Source organism: Ovis aries, chromosome 7, assembly GCF_016772045.2.
Source record: "Ovis aries strain OAR_USU_Benz2616 breed Rambouillet chromosome 7, ARS-UI_Ramb_v3.0, whole genome shotgun sequence".
NCBI lineage: Eukaryota > Metazoa > Chordata > Mammalia > Artiodactyla > Bovidae > Ovis > Ovis aries.
In genome coordinates this window covers 45621099-45638884 of record NC_056060.1, presented here as the reverse complement: position 1 = coordinate 45638884, position 17786 = coordinate 45621099, and the positions used below count along the sequence as shown (strand labels likewise).

The 17786-nt window shown below is 41.7% G+C and overlaps 1 protein-coding gene across 12 annotated transcripts in view; it reads left to right on the top strand.

Annotated features, from left to right (window-relative positions):
• Nucleotides 1-17786, top strand: part of TLN2 (talin 2) — a 498466-nt gene that overhangs the window by 290234 nt on the left and 190446 nt on the right. For all 12 annotated transcript variants that reach the window (XM_060417828.1, XM_060417827.1, XM_027971770.2 and 9 more), the window contains 4 exons: nucleotides 156-285; nucleotides 1175-1327; nucleotides 3134-3276; nucleotides 4866-4993. In XM_060417828.1, coding sequence (XP_060273811.1) covers nucleotides 156-285; nucleotides 1175-1327; nucleotides 3134-3276; nucleotides 4866-4993 — 554 coding nt within the window. The remainder of the gene's footprint in view (nucleotides 1-155; nucleotides 286-1174; nucleotides 1328-3133; nucleotides 3277-4865; nucleotides 4994-17786) is intronic.

Here is a 17786-nt window from a genome sequence, read left to right as displayed (position 1 = left end):
TAGCACTGGAGATTCTGTATTAGTGGCAAAAATCTTGTGAAAAATTAGGAGGGAATCAGAGGGAGCTAGGGAAAATTCTTTTATTAAAGAGAAGTGCCCAAGTTTATTAACTAATTTCCCAGGCAACATGAAATATTTGCATGATTTTGCTCTAGGATATTTTGGAATATAAAAAGAAACAGAGACCTCAGAAAATTCGGATGCTCGATGGATCCGTGAAAACGGTGATGGTGGATGACTCCAAGACGGTTGGGGAACTCCTGGTTACTATCTGCAGCAGGATAGGTGAGCGTTCACATGCCAAGCTTCTGGATTTTGCTTTGTTTTTAATAACATGCCTCTCCTTTTTTCACCCACTTTGGGTGTCTAGGCAATTTTAAACATATCATAACACATTGACTTTGGCGCAATCCCAAGAGAGTGTGTTCATTTTCCTGATTTGCAAACCGGCTAACTGGTATTGTAAACACTTAAGCGTCTCTCTGAGTCACAAGTGAGAGCTTTTATTTCCCTTTCAAAATAAAATGAATTCTCCAGTTGAAAATAATGTTTCTGAAATCATATGGTTCAGGCTCCCACCCATGACTGGGAGATTCTGTCTAAGCATCACTGATTCCCATTACCTCCTAAAGACTCATGGGGACAGCCTATACAATCATATTAGACATTGCCCCCCACCCCCGACCTTGCTTCTATTCGTCTCCTCAAAGAACAAGTCTGTCTCCTTTCTACTGGGTTGGCCAAAATGTTCATTTGTTTTTTGGTAACGTCTTACAGATGTTGCACTATATGAACTGGCTTGAATATTTGTAGAAAGTGGCCTTTCCTGTCTTATTTTTCTCATCATGAAAATGAAGCCCAGGTCCTTCAGACACTGCTTGTTTGACATTGTCTTACCTTCCTCTGTTCTATTTCTACTTTGTTCTTACTACTCAAAAATTACTCAGGAGACTTTAGCATGACATTGGAATGTGACTTAACTAGTGGAGGACCCTCCTTTGTGGCCAGGTACATGATGCATGCTCCCTGGAGTGACCCTGACCTTCTACCTTGGCAAGGCTTCTTTCTGTCCTTCATTCCCAGGGACTCCTTGGAGTATTACAGGCCCCAGGATGAAAGGGACTGATGGCAATGTAGTCACTAATCTAACTGATAAACTCATTGATAATTTTAGGAATTACAAACTATGAAGAATACTCTTTAATCCAAGAAACAATTGAAGAAAAGAAAGAAGAAGGGACGGGTACGCTAAAAAAAGACAGGACACTGTTAAGAGATGAGAGGAAGATGGAGAAGCTGAAGGCCAAGCTTCACACGGATGACGACTGTGAGTGTCCAGGGAGGAAGTGTGATGTGGGCACATGGGCTGCCCTGCCTCTCTCCTCTCCCATAATTTGTATGGTCCAGAACAGGGGTCTTTATTCCTTTGTTTTATTTCATCTATGAATATTTGGGTCTATGTCACTAAAAGAAAAAGACCCTTAAGGGGGAAAAAAGTGATAATAGCATTTGACACCTAAAAGGTAATCTTTTAATGTCAAATATATGCATGTTTACAGTTTCTCTGCTGTCTTCTAAAAAAAGCTTTTTTGTTAGCAGTTTGAACTAGGGTCCAAATAAGCTTGGATGAAAGGCTGCTTAACTCTTTTAGTCCCAAGGCTTTCTTTCCATCTCTCTCTCTCTCTCTCTCTCTCTCTCTCTTTTTTTTTTTCTGCCTTGTAATTATTGAGGGGAAAAACCTGGATTGTTACTTGTATAAAATTTTCTACATTCTGCATATTGTTAGATGCCTGCAGTGTCATCTAACATGTTCATAGGTCCCTTTTAATTCCTGAGTTCTGGAGGCTTGATCAGATATGTGTATCTGTGTTTAAGAATAGCGACTCCTATGTGGTACGTCCATTGGGAAGCTGAATTTGATTGTTTCCTTTTTGTGACGTTAACAGCCTTGGATGACTATTGGCTCGATCCATTATTTCCTTAGGGGTTACAAAATAGTAATATAATTCCACCACAGGAAAACCCTTTTCTATGGCTACAGAGTTAATATACAGAAAAACAAGTATGTGTATACCATGTGTCCCCAGAGCCTGTGTTTTGTGCACTGGCTGACGTCTCCCCAACACACCTTCCCAGAAGGATCATACTTTATGCACTTTTCACTCAGACCTTCCCAACTTCTTACTTTCTTTCATTGTTCTTTGTCTTGCTGTTGCATTGGGAAGATGTCATCCTTGTCCTTATGTTCGTTGGACTTCAGTGGGGCTTTCATTTCCTCTGACCCTTTCTCCAGTCTCTCTCTCTCTCTCTCTTTTTTTTTTTTTTTCTTTTTGCCTCATTCAATTTCCAGTTGCATGCTTCTTTCCAGGTGAGAGCTTGGTAGACAAATCCTGAGGATTATACTGTGCATGTTGCTCTCTGGGCTAGTGTGGGAGAGGAGGTCCATTCGATACATTCCCGGTGCTAAAGTCAAAGCTTGTTAATAAATACTTGCTCTCAGTATGTGTGTGTGTGTTAAGCCTGGGGAGGAGTGTAGGAATGAGAGCTGTGGGAAGCGTAGAGGAACGATCCATCCCCATGCATCTAGGTATCAGGCCAGTATTTTCTAAATGGGTGAGGTTACTGGTGGGCCATGTGCAGGGTTCTGCCCTCCCCTACCCCTCAGTGTCCCGTCCTCTCCTGGTCCCATTACTTCCAGTTCCCTCCTCTTTTCTGCCTAAGGTCAAGGATAGTAACTCACTATGCTCAGAGTTTATAAATTATTTCACCTGATCAGAGTAAAGACCAGTCTTGACTTAAAAGAAAATGCAGACTTGATTGTCTTGGCTTAAAGCACTGTTTTCCTTGTTTCTTCCTCCACTCAAGGAATCGGCATGTTATAAATTCATTGTAGGGTTTTACTAACTTAGGAATAGCCATGAACTTCTCTGTCATTTGCTTTTTCATATGTCATGCAGTATGCATCCAATTACTTTGCCAAGTTAAAGAGCTCAGATTTAATCTAAGGAGCAACTATAACTGGATACGAGCATATTAAAAATCCACATCTGCATCATGCTGCTGTTTTGGTTAATCCCCTTGAACTAAGAGGAAAAGTAGACACAGTTCTTTCATATGTCATCTTGTGTTGCAGTAAATTGGCTGGATCACAGCCGAACATTCAGAGAACAAGGAGTAGATGAAAATGAAACACTGCTGCTTAGACGGAAGTTCTTTTACTCTGATCAGAATGTGGACTCAAGAGACCCCGTGCAGCTGAACTTGCTCTATGTTCAGGTACAGTATCGAATGCTCAGACCCTGAGGTTGGTGAGCTTTCCAGAACTCCGGCTGTGGCTGGTGGAGGGCAGCAACTGGGCTCTGGTTCTTGCCCTGTCTGTGACGTTCTCTTTTCAATCATGTTGAGTTATGGTGCAGGTTGACGTCCACTGTGAGCTGCCAGCCACCCTGAGAGGGGCTTTGGTTGGCTTCCCAGCGGGGGTTCTGGTAGCCACTGCAGTCTCTCTCTGTCTCCTGGCTTTGCAGGAAATTGCTGGCTCACCATTCACATGTACTACTGCTTTCTTACCTCACATCTAGAAAACAAGGGTGGATATTGGTCAGAAAATCAGTATTTCTCATTAACTTAAAGATATTCTCTCAATAACATTTTAAATTTTTACCATTAACCAACTGTTTAAACTCAGATGAATCTTCATCTGAGTTGTAGTTACCCAGTACGTAAGATGTGGGCTTTGAGTAGACAGTCCTGAAGACTTCTGTTGGCTCAAGGAAAACATCTTCCTTCCTCTCTTACTTCTTCCATTCTTCCCTGTGTTCCTTCCCTTTCCTCTCCTTTTACTTATCAACCTATTGGCTCATAGAAATAACGTGGGAGGGGGAGGGTCAGCAAAATGCAGCCATGGTGTCGCCTGTATTTATAAATGTTAAAGTTTTATTGGAACCACATCTCATATTGCACATTGGTAAATACTCTTCTTTATCACATAATTGTCTATGTATTGTCAGTGGCAGCACTCTTATTCTGACGGCAGAGTTCAGTAGAGACAGAGACCCATGGCCCAGAAGATGTAATTTGTTGACTCTCCGGCATTTTACTGGAAAACTTTGCTGGCCCCCAAGTTAGTGGATGGAGGAAGGGCTTGGAGAAATGAGGCTGGTAGGCCAGAAGGGAGAGAGAGAGATCCAGACAATAAGAAAATTCTTGTTGGTTTAAGGCTCAGGGCCATAGGTCAGAGTGTACATCTGAAAGTGTTCTGGGGGTCATTTAACTAGAGAAAGGAAAGACAATAAATAGCAACACAAGTGAGGGGTCAGGAAACAGGAGAAAGATTTCAAGTGCAGTGCCTTCCTGATTCCTGGGCTGTGTATTTGCTTATCATTTCACCCAGATGTCTGCAGTACTGAGTGCTTGTCTGTTCTGTTTATCTTGGGGTGAGGATTGGGTTGATTTTACTTCTAGGTAATTCTTCTATTAACTTTATCACTTAGGGTCATAAAAATCTATTGCATTTCTGTCCCCTATGAATCTGGTCATTATACAAGGATTTCCCTTTGCCCCTTTATTTTTCACAATCACTTCTACCTCCCTAGATTGCACTCAAGCTTTAGTTTTAATATACTGGGCATTGCTGATTCCCTCCATCTATAGGCAATTTGAGCATGGACTTGTTTTCCCTTTGCATTAATTCTGCAGCGCTGCAGTCGCTCACAGCGTCCTGAATGAATGCCTCACTCTGGGTTGGCTGGCACACTTCCCCTCATTTCCCTAGAGAGGGTAGGCTTGGGTGCCAGGAACATGGCACTGGAGAAATTGTGTTGGTCCCCCCAAGCTCCTGATGCTTTTTGCTTCCTCTTGTGTTGCAGGCTCGGGATGATATCCTGAATGGCTCCCACCCTGTCTCCTTCGAGAAAGCATGTGAGTTTGGTGGATTTCAAGCCCAGATTCAATTCGGACCTCATGTGGAGCATAAACACAAGCCTGGATTCTTAGAGTAAATGACCATTTGGTTTTCTTTTTTCTCTTGTTTTCACTGTTTATTTTTGAGCTTGTTATGCAACATACACACTGTAGTTTTGGTCAGTTGTGAGACTGTTAGCTTTTACTTGATTCAATATATGATGACATTTGTGGGCCTTGGAGAAAGCAAGGGGCCTAGAAATTCAGTGTTGGGATGACTATGAAGATAGCTTGTTCCACTTTTGGGCAGGGTGTGTTTTCCTCTGGACCACGGGTCTGCAGTACCCCTCCAAGCTGTTGTCTAAGGCAGTGGTCCCCAACCTTTTGGCACCTGGGGCCAATTTCATGGAAGATAATTTTCCCAGGAACAGAGTAGTGGGGGATGGCTTCAGGATGATTCAAACACTTTACATTTATTGTGTATTTTATTTCTATTATATTACATTGTGATGTATGAGAATTTAGTATGAGAATCAGCCACTGCTGATCTGATAGGAGACGGAGCTCAGACGGTAATGGCAGCCATAGGGAGCAGCTATCAGTGCTCACTTCTTGCTATGTAGCCCAGTTCCTAACAGGCCATGGACCCAGTACCAGAGGTTGGGGACCCCTGATCCAGGTTATCTCTAGAACTGAGATACTCACTTTTCCCATCTTCTGAAATCTCTGCTCTTTACAATATTACTTCTTCATATGGGGCAGCATTTTGTCATGTTGCGTTTCTTTTAAAGACTCCAGTGTTAGAACAACAGAGTATAAAAGAGAAAGTTGCACATCATTTAGTATAATTTAGTGAAATTGTCACTGCTCTGAAAAGGTGTGATGTATATATTTTTAAATACTGGCTCTACACTTCCCACACATCTGGTCTTTGGTTTGCTTTTATGAAATGATGGGGGTGATTTTTCTGGCTCAACACTTATGGGTTCAAGAGAAAGCTAACCCTCCAGATTCATCACGGCCCCACTGAACATGGGCCTTAGGACTGGATTTCCTAGAGATGTCCAGCAGACAAGCCTCACCATGTGTAGGCAGCTGTTTGTCAGAGCTCATCTTCCCCTCTGGTTTGGCCTAGGCTTCTCCAAGGATTTTGTCTCTTTCTTTCTCTGATAATATTTCTTTCCTTATCTGATTTCCCCCACTTTTTCTTTCTCTCTTCCAGTTCCTTTTAGATCCGATGAAATATTTGGCTGAGCCAAAAATATCACAACAGGACGTCTTAACCTGGTCAAAATCATCCTCTCACCTAGAGTGAGCTTTTGTAGAGGCTTTGCAAGTGGGGACCTGACAGGAATGCCGACTGGGGTGGGTAGGCATCATCTTTTCTATAGGATACACCAATGTGAGGTGCATTAAGTAGGTCATTCATCATATTGTATCTGAGTGTATTGAAAGGAGACAATAACAACTGTTTATTTGGCCCCTAACCTCACTTTTGCTTTGGTGGAAAGTAACTGGGACCAGCACATGCCCTTCTCTCCAGGTGGCAGAGAATGCCTCGGCCATGTGCTGTTGGTTCTAAACTGAGTTGTTATTACAAAAAGAAAAACTCTTCCCTTCGGTTGATGAATCCCAGGGAGCCCTTCCAAAGTGATGCTTTGTCCTGCAGTATTCCGCATAGCGACCTTGAGTCTGAGACACTCTAAGCAGGTCCTGTCATTGACTTTGTTCTGCATCCTCCAAATGAGTCATTTGGCCAAGGTCCTCAGGGCCGCTTGTATCCAGTTGGTCTGACTTCCTTCCTGCAGGAGCCTTGGAAATCTGCCTTTCTCTGTGCTTATACCTCAGATGCCTTCCAGAAAACCACGTGCACATGAGCTTTTAGTTACTCTCACCCTCCCATATTCTGCCCTCACAGTTGGTCCCTCAGATACATTTGGTATCATAAACCTATGGATTATGGCCACGGAAACTGACGACACAAAGAATTAAGCCCCGGAGGGAGGAAATGTATTTTGTTTCTTTGAGTGACTGATGAAGCATGGGAGAAAGTGAAGAGATTTATGAACCAAAAAGTTTTACATGTTTAGTTTTTAAGCTTTCATACCTGTGAGCCTGTGTGGCCCTGATCAGAAGGTGATCCAAATTCAGCCTTTTATTGGGTACCTCAAATGATGCTACCCTGATCATTTTATCTATGCCTTTTCTCTGGAGTTTTTGGACAGATTATCCTCAGTGCCTACTTGTGAATTGAACAAGCAGTATATTTTATGCTATGGATGCAGAAGAAGCAGCAGAGAGGGGAAGTGGCTTGTCCATGGTTACATAGACTTTTTCTGTAGGTAGCTTCTGACTCCTCACATTGGGATTTACATTTTTTTACAAACAGATATCTACTTGGAGGGCAAAGTTGCCCCCTTCACTGGTCTCCCAGTGTGCAGCAAGGTTAGGAAAGTACTTTAAAATGTGATCACAGGATTCTTTGGTCTCTTTGCTCTGTTACAAGTTGTGCCTATTACATCCCAGTGAGTGTCATCACACCACCAACTGCTTGTGTGAGGATAACAGGCAGTATCAGAGCACTGGTATTGCTCATACACTGTCTCCTGGGACTTATGGGCTGTCGAATGTGGCACACCTACACTCTATTAAAGATGTACCTTCTCTTAGTAGTGTGAGGTCACCAAGGTTAAGCAATTGTGTTCAACTTTCCTGTTTCTGAGATTATGGTATAAAGCTCAGGGCTCTGGTGGTATATGTATCCTGACTCAGGTTCCAGATTAAAACAAGCTTATTGTGCCTCATAGAAATTATTTTTCTCATGAATTGGATTTACTCTTTAATTAGGCCAAGTTTAGTCTAGGTAATGAGGCATTTTTATTTAATGTAGATGTTTAATTATGTATATTATTGCACACACATTACAGGTAAAAACTTGCCTGAGAATATTCATCTCCTTTTAAACAAAACAGCGAGGTCACAGTTCCCTGACTGCATGTTGGATAGTCTGAGACCTTTCAGGGTTAGGGTCCCGGTGCTGTCCCTGATGACAAACCATGTCCACTAGTCTTTGTTTTTCACCATCTTGCTGTCATATATACTGTTTGCTTTGAACAATTCACAGTTGAAAAAAAGAAGATTGGCCTTGTCACACAGCCTGGTTGAAGCTAAAGCCAGGCAGAGGTTTTAGTCACACAGCTTTTGGGTAAGGTACATGGAGGTATGTTTAATGACTTTAATTCCTTTTTTTTTTTTTTTTTTACTTTTAACTATAAAATTAATTTTCTTTTAATTTTTTGAAAATTTGTGTAGCACTTGTGCTCAAAGTCAGCATACTATGGACCTTTTTTTTTTTTTTAAAAAAAAAAAAAGCTTTATTGAGGAATAATTGGGAATAATTGACAACTATGTATATTTTAAAGTATGCGACTTGATGATATGATGTCCATATACATATAGAATGATTACCAAGATCAAAATAACCAACGTATCCATTACCTCACATTGTGTGTGTGTGTTGAGAATGCTTATTGACTCAGCAGCTTTCACGTGCACTGTACCATGTTATTAACTATAGTTGTAATGCTGTGTGCTAGATTCTTACTGTAAACTTCATACACTTTGGCCTGTGTTACCCCGTTTGCCCTTCTCCCCCAACCCTCGTGTCCACCGTTTCTGTTTTCTGTTTCTGTGAGAACGGCTTAAGAAAGAGCTCTGTGTAAGTGATACCGAACCGTTTTGGCCACTCTCTGTCTGGCTTGTGTCACTCAGCATGTTGCCCTCTGAGTTCACCTGTGTTGCCACAAGTGGCAGGGTTTCCTTTTCTCTTACGGTGGAAAATATTTCAGTGTATATATCTACCACACATGTTCTTTACCCATTCATCAATCAGGGGACATTTAAGGTATCTCCCTATCTTGGCTATTCCAAATAATACTGCAATGAACATGGGTTGCAGACCCTGATTTCAATTTATTTGGATATACACCAATGAGTGAGATTGCTGGATCATACGGTAGTTACTATGGACCTTTTTATGAGTATTGGGTGTGTTTTTTTTTCCACCTTTCTTAAGACCCCTTGATGATTTCTGTACTCAGTAGCACCTTACTAAAGGTGCTTATTGAGAAAAATGAAAATCAGAGACTAAACGATTCTCAGAGTTTTCAGGGATTTAAGAATTATTTAGTGTCCCCCCAGCTGCTTTATTGTTGGGAAAATGGGTGCAAGAGAAACAGGTAATTTCAGAGACACAAATTTAGTGGAATAATTTAACGTACCTTCCTCAGGAAGTGATAAGTAGAACAAGATCCAAATAATATAAAGAAAATGTTTTAGTCAAGAGAATGAGATAGAAATTTCAGAGAGAATCAACAGAACCTGAAGCTGCCTCTCTGAAAAAATTAATAAAATGTATAAATCTCTGATAGATTTGGTCAAGTAAAACAAAAGAAAGAGGAAAAAATAATCATTAATAATGAATTATAGCAGCAGAACTTCAGATAAGGATTTTAAAAATCATAAGAAAATAAAATGGAAATTTGAAGCCAAAAATTGAAAATATAGACAAAAATGGATAATAAGAAAATCTGGATGGATCTATGATCTTGAAAGAAATAGTCTTCATAATATAAAATAAATGAATCAAAAAAAAAAAAGTAGGCTCAGTTTGTTTCAGAGAACAGAAAGGAAAAAAAAAATTCCTCACCTTACCTTGAAGCTAGCAGATCAAGATAGCAAAACTGAACTGAATACAGACCAATAAAATTTTAAATTCAATATGGGTCCTACCTAAAATTCATTAAAAAAATCAGTAAAGTCCAGCATTACTTCTGTTTATCTGTAGCTGCAAGTTATTACTGATTTCTCTAGGAACACAAAATTCATTGTTGAGTAGATAATTTTTTCATGTCTTCTACCTGGTAACCTCTAGACATTGAGGACAGCAGTGTAAAACAGTCAAACATTCCTTCCCTGATGGAACTTTTGTTCTAGTGTAGAGGGAGATAATAAGTAACAAAGAAGTTATGAAATAAGGAAGGAAAAAGAAACAACTTCAGGATTAGAAAAATGAAACTGTCAGTTGTGAGTGATGGGCTTATCTACAGAGATAATTCACTCAATCTATGAAGAAATTTATCAGAACTGTTAAGAGAAAGCAGTCTCTGGAAGAAAGATCAGTATATTAAAGCAGCTTATCATCACCTAGATCCAGACAACCATGGTATTCATCTGCAGGGCTGAAAAGTAAATATATAGATATGTTTGTATGTGTGAAAATATATGGAAGACTCACAACTAATCCCAATTTCTTAGAAAGCTATAGTAATTTAAACACTCTATTATTAACATAGGGTGATGTAACAGTTCTGAAGGTTGACGAACTTGCCTTAATGAAAGTTAATATAGCAGGCAAAAGACGTTTTCCAAATGGGGCTTTCCAGATGATTCAGTGGTGAAGAATCCTGCCAGGGCTGGAGACGTGTGTTCAATCTCCGGGTCAGGAAAATCCCTTAGAGAAGGAAATGGCGTACTCTGGCCTGGGAAACCCTATGGACGGAGGAACCTGATTGGCTACAGTCCAGGGAGTCAGAGGAGTCAAATATGACAGTGACTGAGCACCCTCACTAGGGAAAAAGATCAAGATAATGCCCAGGCACTTGGGGGAGAGGAAATTCAACTTACTTGTAAAGATAGGGAAAGAGATTCAGCCTCGTAAGCAATCTAGAATGCAAAATCAATAAGGATATAGGTTTTTCATGCCTCTCAGATGGGCACACATTTTAATGTATGAAGACACCAGAGCACAGAGGAAATGATAGTTTAGAAGATGAATCTGTTGAATTTAAAAATACAAAGAGAAACAGAAATGTATTGTTTATAGACGCAAGGAGAGGGAGGAACGTAATAAACCATGCATGGAAATTACCTTCAGGAAAATGACTACCTATAGGGTGAGAAAGAAGGATGGTGTGGGACTTCAGCTAAATCTGTAATTTGTTCTTTAAAACCAGAGAAGTCGCAATCATAAAGCGAATATGGCAATATGGTAACGTGTGTTTATCCTTGGTGATTGGTATATAAGTTGAGGTGTATGCTTTGTATTTCATGTTCCCACAGTTAATGTCTTTAAAAAGGATAGTTGCTGTAGTCTGTGTGTGAGGTGATAAAAGCTTGTAATCACTGAGGCTGGATACATACCATGTAATAAGGAAAAAATTAAGAGACCTTGGAGGTCAGGCACGAAGGTTCCATGACCCTGGATGCCTCGGGGAGGAGTGGTCCAGTGGTTGGGTGCAGGCAGGCAGGGGGAACCTCCCTCATTCTTGGTTTCACCCTCATCCTGTTACTGTGTTCCTTAGGAGTGTTTCACTGAGAAAACACTGCAACCAGGGTATGAGTCTCTGAGGAAGGCTTTAGAGCGGACCTCGAAATTTTCCCCCACAAACTCAAGATAATTCTACTGTCAACAAACAAAGCTTTTGACACAGTACGAAGTCTTAAGTCGGTTTTTTTCTTGGCATCTGTTCAAACACACAGTCCTCCTTTGTAGTTGGTCTTCTGTGTGTGCTTTGTCAGAATAATTTGGCTGTGGATTCTGTTTTCAAACCCACAGCAAAGCAAGAGTTTCAGCTTTGTTTCTTCCCAGCTCTATCTTCCCTCCTCTTCCTCTCCACTGCCCATGCACTGGTTTCTCTAGTTGGCTTTTTAAAATTTTTTCAGAGATAATGCCATTTTATTTATTTATTTATTATTTTTATTTTTAACTGAAGGATAAGTGCTTTCCAATATTAGGTTGGTCCCTGCCATTCACCAGCATAAACCAACCATAGATATAGATATGCCCCTCCCTCTTGAACCTGCCTCCCATCCCATCCCCCTAGGTAGTCACAGAGCCCAGTTTGAGCCCCCTGAGTCACACAGTAAATTCGCACTGGCTGTCTATTTTACCTATGGTAATGTATATGTTTCCACACTACTCTATCCGTTTGCCCCTCCCGCTCCTTCCCCACCCCATGTGCTTAAGCCTGTTCTCTGTGTCTGCGTCTCCCCTGGTGCCCTGCAGATAGGTTCATCAATAACATCTTTCTAGATTCCATATATATGCATTAGTATACAGTATTTGTTTTTCTCTTTCTGACTGACTTCACTCTGTTTAACAGGTTCTAGGTCCATCCACCTCATTAGCTCTGACTCAAATGTGGTCCTTTTTGTAGCTGAGTAATATTCCATTGTAAAAATGCACAGCTTCTTTATCCATTCATCTGTCGATGGACGTTTAGGTTGCTTCCATGTCCTAGCTATTGTAGATAGTGCTGCAGTGAACACTGAGATACATGAGTCTTTTTCATTTATGGTTTTCTCAGGGTATATGCCCAGGAATGCTGTTGTTCAGGTATATGGTCGTTTTATTTCTAGTTTGTTATAGGAATCTCCATACTATCTTACATAGTGGCTGTAATCAGTTTCCATTCCCACCAGCAGTGGAAGAGGGTTTTTTGTCCCATGCTCCTCACAGCCGGGAGTGCTCCCATCAGTCTGGGGTGGTGATGAGCACTCAATACTGTTTCCTCCTAGCTTCAGCCTCCTAAGGTTGCTGTCTCCCTCCCTAACGACTTTCAGACTGCATAACTTTCAAACCAGGAACCTCTGCATGTATCTAACCCTAGGCTATTTTTGAACCTCTGTGGGGTTTCCCATCTTTACACTGAAGGGCACTGGGTTTGGTTTAGGAGCACACAACTGCCGTGTGACTGAGACAGGTCCTCAGCGCCTTGCCTGTGCCTTCCCCGTGTGATCTTCACTCTCTGCTTTTTTGCCACTGTAACTATTTTCCAGCTCGACCAGTGTTTTCTTCCACCTACTTCATCAGTTCAAATTAACCAGGACTTGACCAATATTCTTAAGTCACATTTTCATCTTTAAGTCTGGATTTAAACCCAAGATTTAAATCCAGTGTATCCAACTCCATCATTTAAGCTTTCAGTCCGCTAGACCAGTGGTTCCTCCGCCTTGAGCGTATGGCAGGCCCATCCAGAGGGCTTGTTAAAACACACTGTTGGGTCTTACCTCAAAGCCTCTTATTCAGTGGGTTTGGCGCAAAGCCTAAAAACTTGGCGAGTGTTACGTGATTTCAGGTGGTACCGATGCTGCTGGTCCTCAGACCACACTTTGAAACTTTGTGTGATACCAAATTGAAATGTTATTAGTCATTTGGTGATTCAGCATAAAGGTTGGATTCAGGAAACCTGGGTGTTCTAGCGTCCCTGAGTGACACTGTCTCTGCTGCACCTCTGTGCCATGCCTCCTGTCCTCTTTAGAGCTCCGCTGTGTGCTGGTAGACTTGTCGCTGCCCGTTTTGTTTTGTTTTGTTTTTTTAACTCTGGCTGCACTCTGTCTTCATTGCTGCAAGTGCGCTTTCTCTAGTCGTAGAGAGCAGGGGCTACTCTTCGTTGCAGGGTGCTGTCTTCTCGTTGCAGTAGCTTCTCTTGTTGCAGAGCCCGGGCTCTAGGGCTCATGGGTAGTTTTGGCTATGGGCTTAGTTTGCTCTGAGGCACGTGGGATCTTCCCAGACTAGGGACTGAACCTGTGTCCCCTGCATTGGCAGGCGGATTCTTATCCACTGAGCCACCAGGGAAGCCCTCTTCACTGCTTTATGTTCATATTGTTGCCCTCCTTCCCCAGGAATGAGAGGGCGGCCATTGTTTTCATATGAGCAGCACCATTCCTAGGTGGGAATCTTAAATGCTTCCCAGGTGATAAGACCAGCTAAGAGAGAGGGGAGTTGCCTGTGGTAGTGCAATTTCTAGATGAGAGTTCTGGGACAGGTGAGAAGCGGTTAACATTTCCCAAACCATGGCTGCCTCCCATGTACTTGTGCACTTTTTTTGAGACCAGAAAACATCTTTAGAATGCCTCTTTTGGAATTACTTATAGAAGCAGCTTACATTTGATATATGAAAGTGAAGTTTTAAGTGGGTGTCTGGATTTGAATCTAGACCCCTCTCCCCGAGATGTGTTTATTAAATTCCGCTTCCCTTATTCATTGCCTCTTGGCATTTCTAAAATATTGACTGCCACCACTGCGGTCATTGTTGCCATTGTCTGACTGGGTGTTTCTGTTTCTTTGTCCCAAGGTTCTCAAATACCTATCATATGGTATGTCTTTTGACCGAAGAGTAACATGGGGAGACCAGAGTGCTAAGTGGCTAAGAGCGTGGTCTCTGGAGCCCACAGATGAGGCTTAAGTTGTTGGCTATGATTGTGGGCAACTTCCTTAGAATCACTGAGCCTCCTGTTCCATGTATAAAAAAACTGGAATGTTGAAATATTTTCTTCCAAGAATGTTGTTAGAGTTTAATCTATTTATGCATGTAAAACCCCTGAAACATTGTTTGCCTTTCAATAAATGGCAGCTGTTGGTAGTGGAAAACCCCCTATGGACATGGTTTACTGTTCTTGGATCATCCCCCAAAATAATTTAAAGGACAGAATCTATGCTTCTACCTCTCTGAAACCCTATATTTTAACTTTCAACTTAGGCATTTATTTCCCAGTCTTTTGATACAGGACCAACTTTTTCCTGGTGTGGGTCACCTGGATAGGGCTCTCTATTATCTTTGTTGGATATACCATGTCATCTATAAGGGAATATAAAGACAATCAGGAAGCAATCTGAGGACAGACTATTTTTAAATTTCAATGTTTTTTTTTTTTTTTTTTTCTGTTTAGTAGTTCACATGTCTTGTTTATATCTAATAACTTTTTGTAAATATTTACTGTTAGGAAGCATTTAGTAAGCTCTCTTTTGTACTGTTTTAGGGACTATTTTAGCCCCAGGTTAGGGGCTACTTTGGTTTATTGCATAATTATGTGATACACAGCCAGCAGTAAGATTGAAGAATAAATGCAGATCAATACAAACGGGAGAAGAAAGACAACTGACTCAGGCAGAGCAAAAGTAGAGTTCATGAGAGACGAGTCTGTTGGCTGCAGATTTCAGCCTGCCGTGGATCTGAGAGTGTGAGAGGAACTCTGACTAGTCTGCTGTATTAGTAATCAGTGTTACTCTTGCACTCAGAAAAGAAGATACATACGAGGCTGGCAGAGGGTTTGCAGGCTGCCCTTTTAAGGTGGGAATATTTCAGGAGGCAGTGGGTAGGACTTGGCTTGGCCAGTGCTTGCTTGATTAGGAGAAAATTTTCCAATCAGATTTGACCATCTGACCCATTTTCTCAGAGAAGGCCAACAGATTTCACATGTACGCTTAGGAACCTTCCATACTTGGGTCTGGTAATCAAAAAAAAAACAACCGAGCTGGAACTGGTCCCCCGTGGGCTGGCAGGCAGCAATGATGGCAGGCTGCCTGCTCTTTCTGGCTTCCTGCTGACACTGTGCATGCTGTTGATTTACTGGGGAAGAATACATCCCCTACACGTGCACGCATACACGCACGCTCCCTCAATTCATATTTGAAAATGCAGTAAGTGAAGTGTTGGTCTCTCAGTCATGTCCGACTCTTTTTGTGATCCCATGGACTGTAACCCACCAGGCTCGTCTGTCCATGGAATTCTCCAGGCAAGAATACTAGAGTGGGTAGCCTATCCCTTCTCTAGGGGATTGTCCCAGCCCAGGAATTGAACCCGGGTCTCCTGCATTGCAGGCAGATTCTTCACTATGTGAACCACCAAGGAAGCCTGCACTTTATAGTACACTACCCCGAAATTGACTCTTGCAACATCAGGGGTCACACCTCCAGTGCAAGCTTCTAGAAGTTGTTTTTTCTTCCTACCACAGAACGGGAGTGTTAGTTTGCAGAGTCTGAGTCGAGGGCAGCTTGTTGCCCCACAGAACTTTCTCACCATAAATGACCAACATGCCACCATCTGGTGTTCTAGTAACAGTCATTCTTGTGAGGGGGTTGGCATGGGCCCCTTTGCCAGGTCTCCTTTGTTGATACTGTGGGGCTGCCGTCCAGAGGCTCACAGCAGTGGCCCACCCTGATGCTTCCCGGTTATCATTGTTCGTGTGCTCCAGGGGAACCTGAACAGCCCTGGGTTCACATGCATCTGCTCTTGAACTGGAGGGCAGAGGCTCTGTGCTGCTGTGGCCTCAGCCAAGTCGTCTGACCTCTCTGTGACTCAGCTTCCTCTTCTGTGACATTGAAGTCTTCCAGTTCTCTCAATCAGACCTTTTTGTCCCCAAAGCTGCTTAACAATAGTCACAGCATCTAAGGTGCTGCCGCCTAGTTGTTCCCTAGGTTACTTCCTGTGGACTGACATGGGGGTCTCTTGATTAGGCTTGAGTATTCTGCTGATGCTCAAACCTAGTTCCCCAACCTTCCAGAAAATGTATTCAGAATTTTTTTTGTACCAGTGCAGTTTACAGGTTGAAGAGGCACCATGATTCAAGTCTTAATGTAGCCAGAACTTTAACTTGACCCCTTCTTAAAATATTTTTTTGTTTATTTGGCTGCACCAGGTCTTAGCTGCAGCATGCAAGACCTTTGTTGAGTCATTCAGATCCTTCTTTCAGGTGCACACACTCTCTAGTTATGGTGTGCGGGTTCAGAAGTTGTGGTGCTGGGGCTTAGTCGCTTCTTGGCATGTGGGATCCTGGCTCCTTGACTTGGGTTGGAACCCATGTCCCCTGCATTGCAAAGTGGATTCCTAACCACTGGACCACCAGGGAAGTCCCTTGCCCCTTTTTCTGGCTAGTGTGATTGAAAGCAAATCCAAGACTGCATACCATTTCACATGTTAATACTTAAGTATGTTTTGCTGACAATTACAGAATTTTTAAATAATTAAAATCCCGCCTAACTGCAAATGCATCCTGATGCCAAACAAAATTAGCAGCAATTCTTTAATGACATTTAATACCCGGTTTGTGTTAAATTCTCCCCCACATAGTATGTGAAATGTCATTTTATACTTGGTTTGTATGAAGAGCCAAATAAGGCCTAAAGTGGTTGATGTTTTTCCTTTTTGAAGAACAGCTTTATTGAGATGGAGCTTACATACCATACAACTGACCCATTCACAATTTACATTTCAGCACTGTTTAGTGTATTCACAAGAGTGTACAACCTAATCACCACAACCTGATTTTAGAATGTTTGTATCCCTCCTAAAATAAGGCCTCTGTCCTTTAGCAGTCACTTCCCTGATCTCCCTCTCCATTCCACAACCTCTGCAGCCTCTAATCCTATTTGCCTCTATAGATTTGCCTATTCTAGACATTCCATATAAACAGAAACATAACAATTTGCAGTCTTTTGCCATGAACTTCTTTCGCTTAGCATAGTGCTTCCATATTGTGGCATATATCATACTTCATACATTTTTTATTGCCAAATAAAGTTACACTGTATGGCTCAACTACATTTTTTTCATCCATTCATCAGTTGATGGAAATTTGAGTTGTTTCCATCTTTTGGCTATTACAAATGATACTCCGATGAACGTTCATGTACAGATGTTTATGTGGACATATGTTTTTACTTTTCCTTGATATATGCCTAGGAGTGGAATTGTTGTTTAATGTTTTGAGAAACTACCAAATCATTTTCTACAACAGCTGTGCCGTTTTACATCCCCACCAGCAATGTGTGAAGGTTCCCATTCCTCCATACCCCTGCCAACACTCCTTATGACCTGTCTTTTTTATTGTAGTGTCCTACTGGGTATGCACTGGTGTGATATTGTGGTTTTTCTTTGTGTTTCCCTGATGGCTGCTGGTGTCGAGAATATTTTCACACACTTTTTGGCTATTTTTATATCTTCTTTGGAGAAGTGACTGTTCAGACCCTATGACCATTTTAATTGTTTTTTAAAAAATCATTCAGTACAGTTCAGTCGCTCACTCATGTCCAACTCTTTGTGACC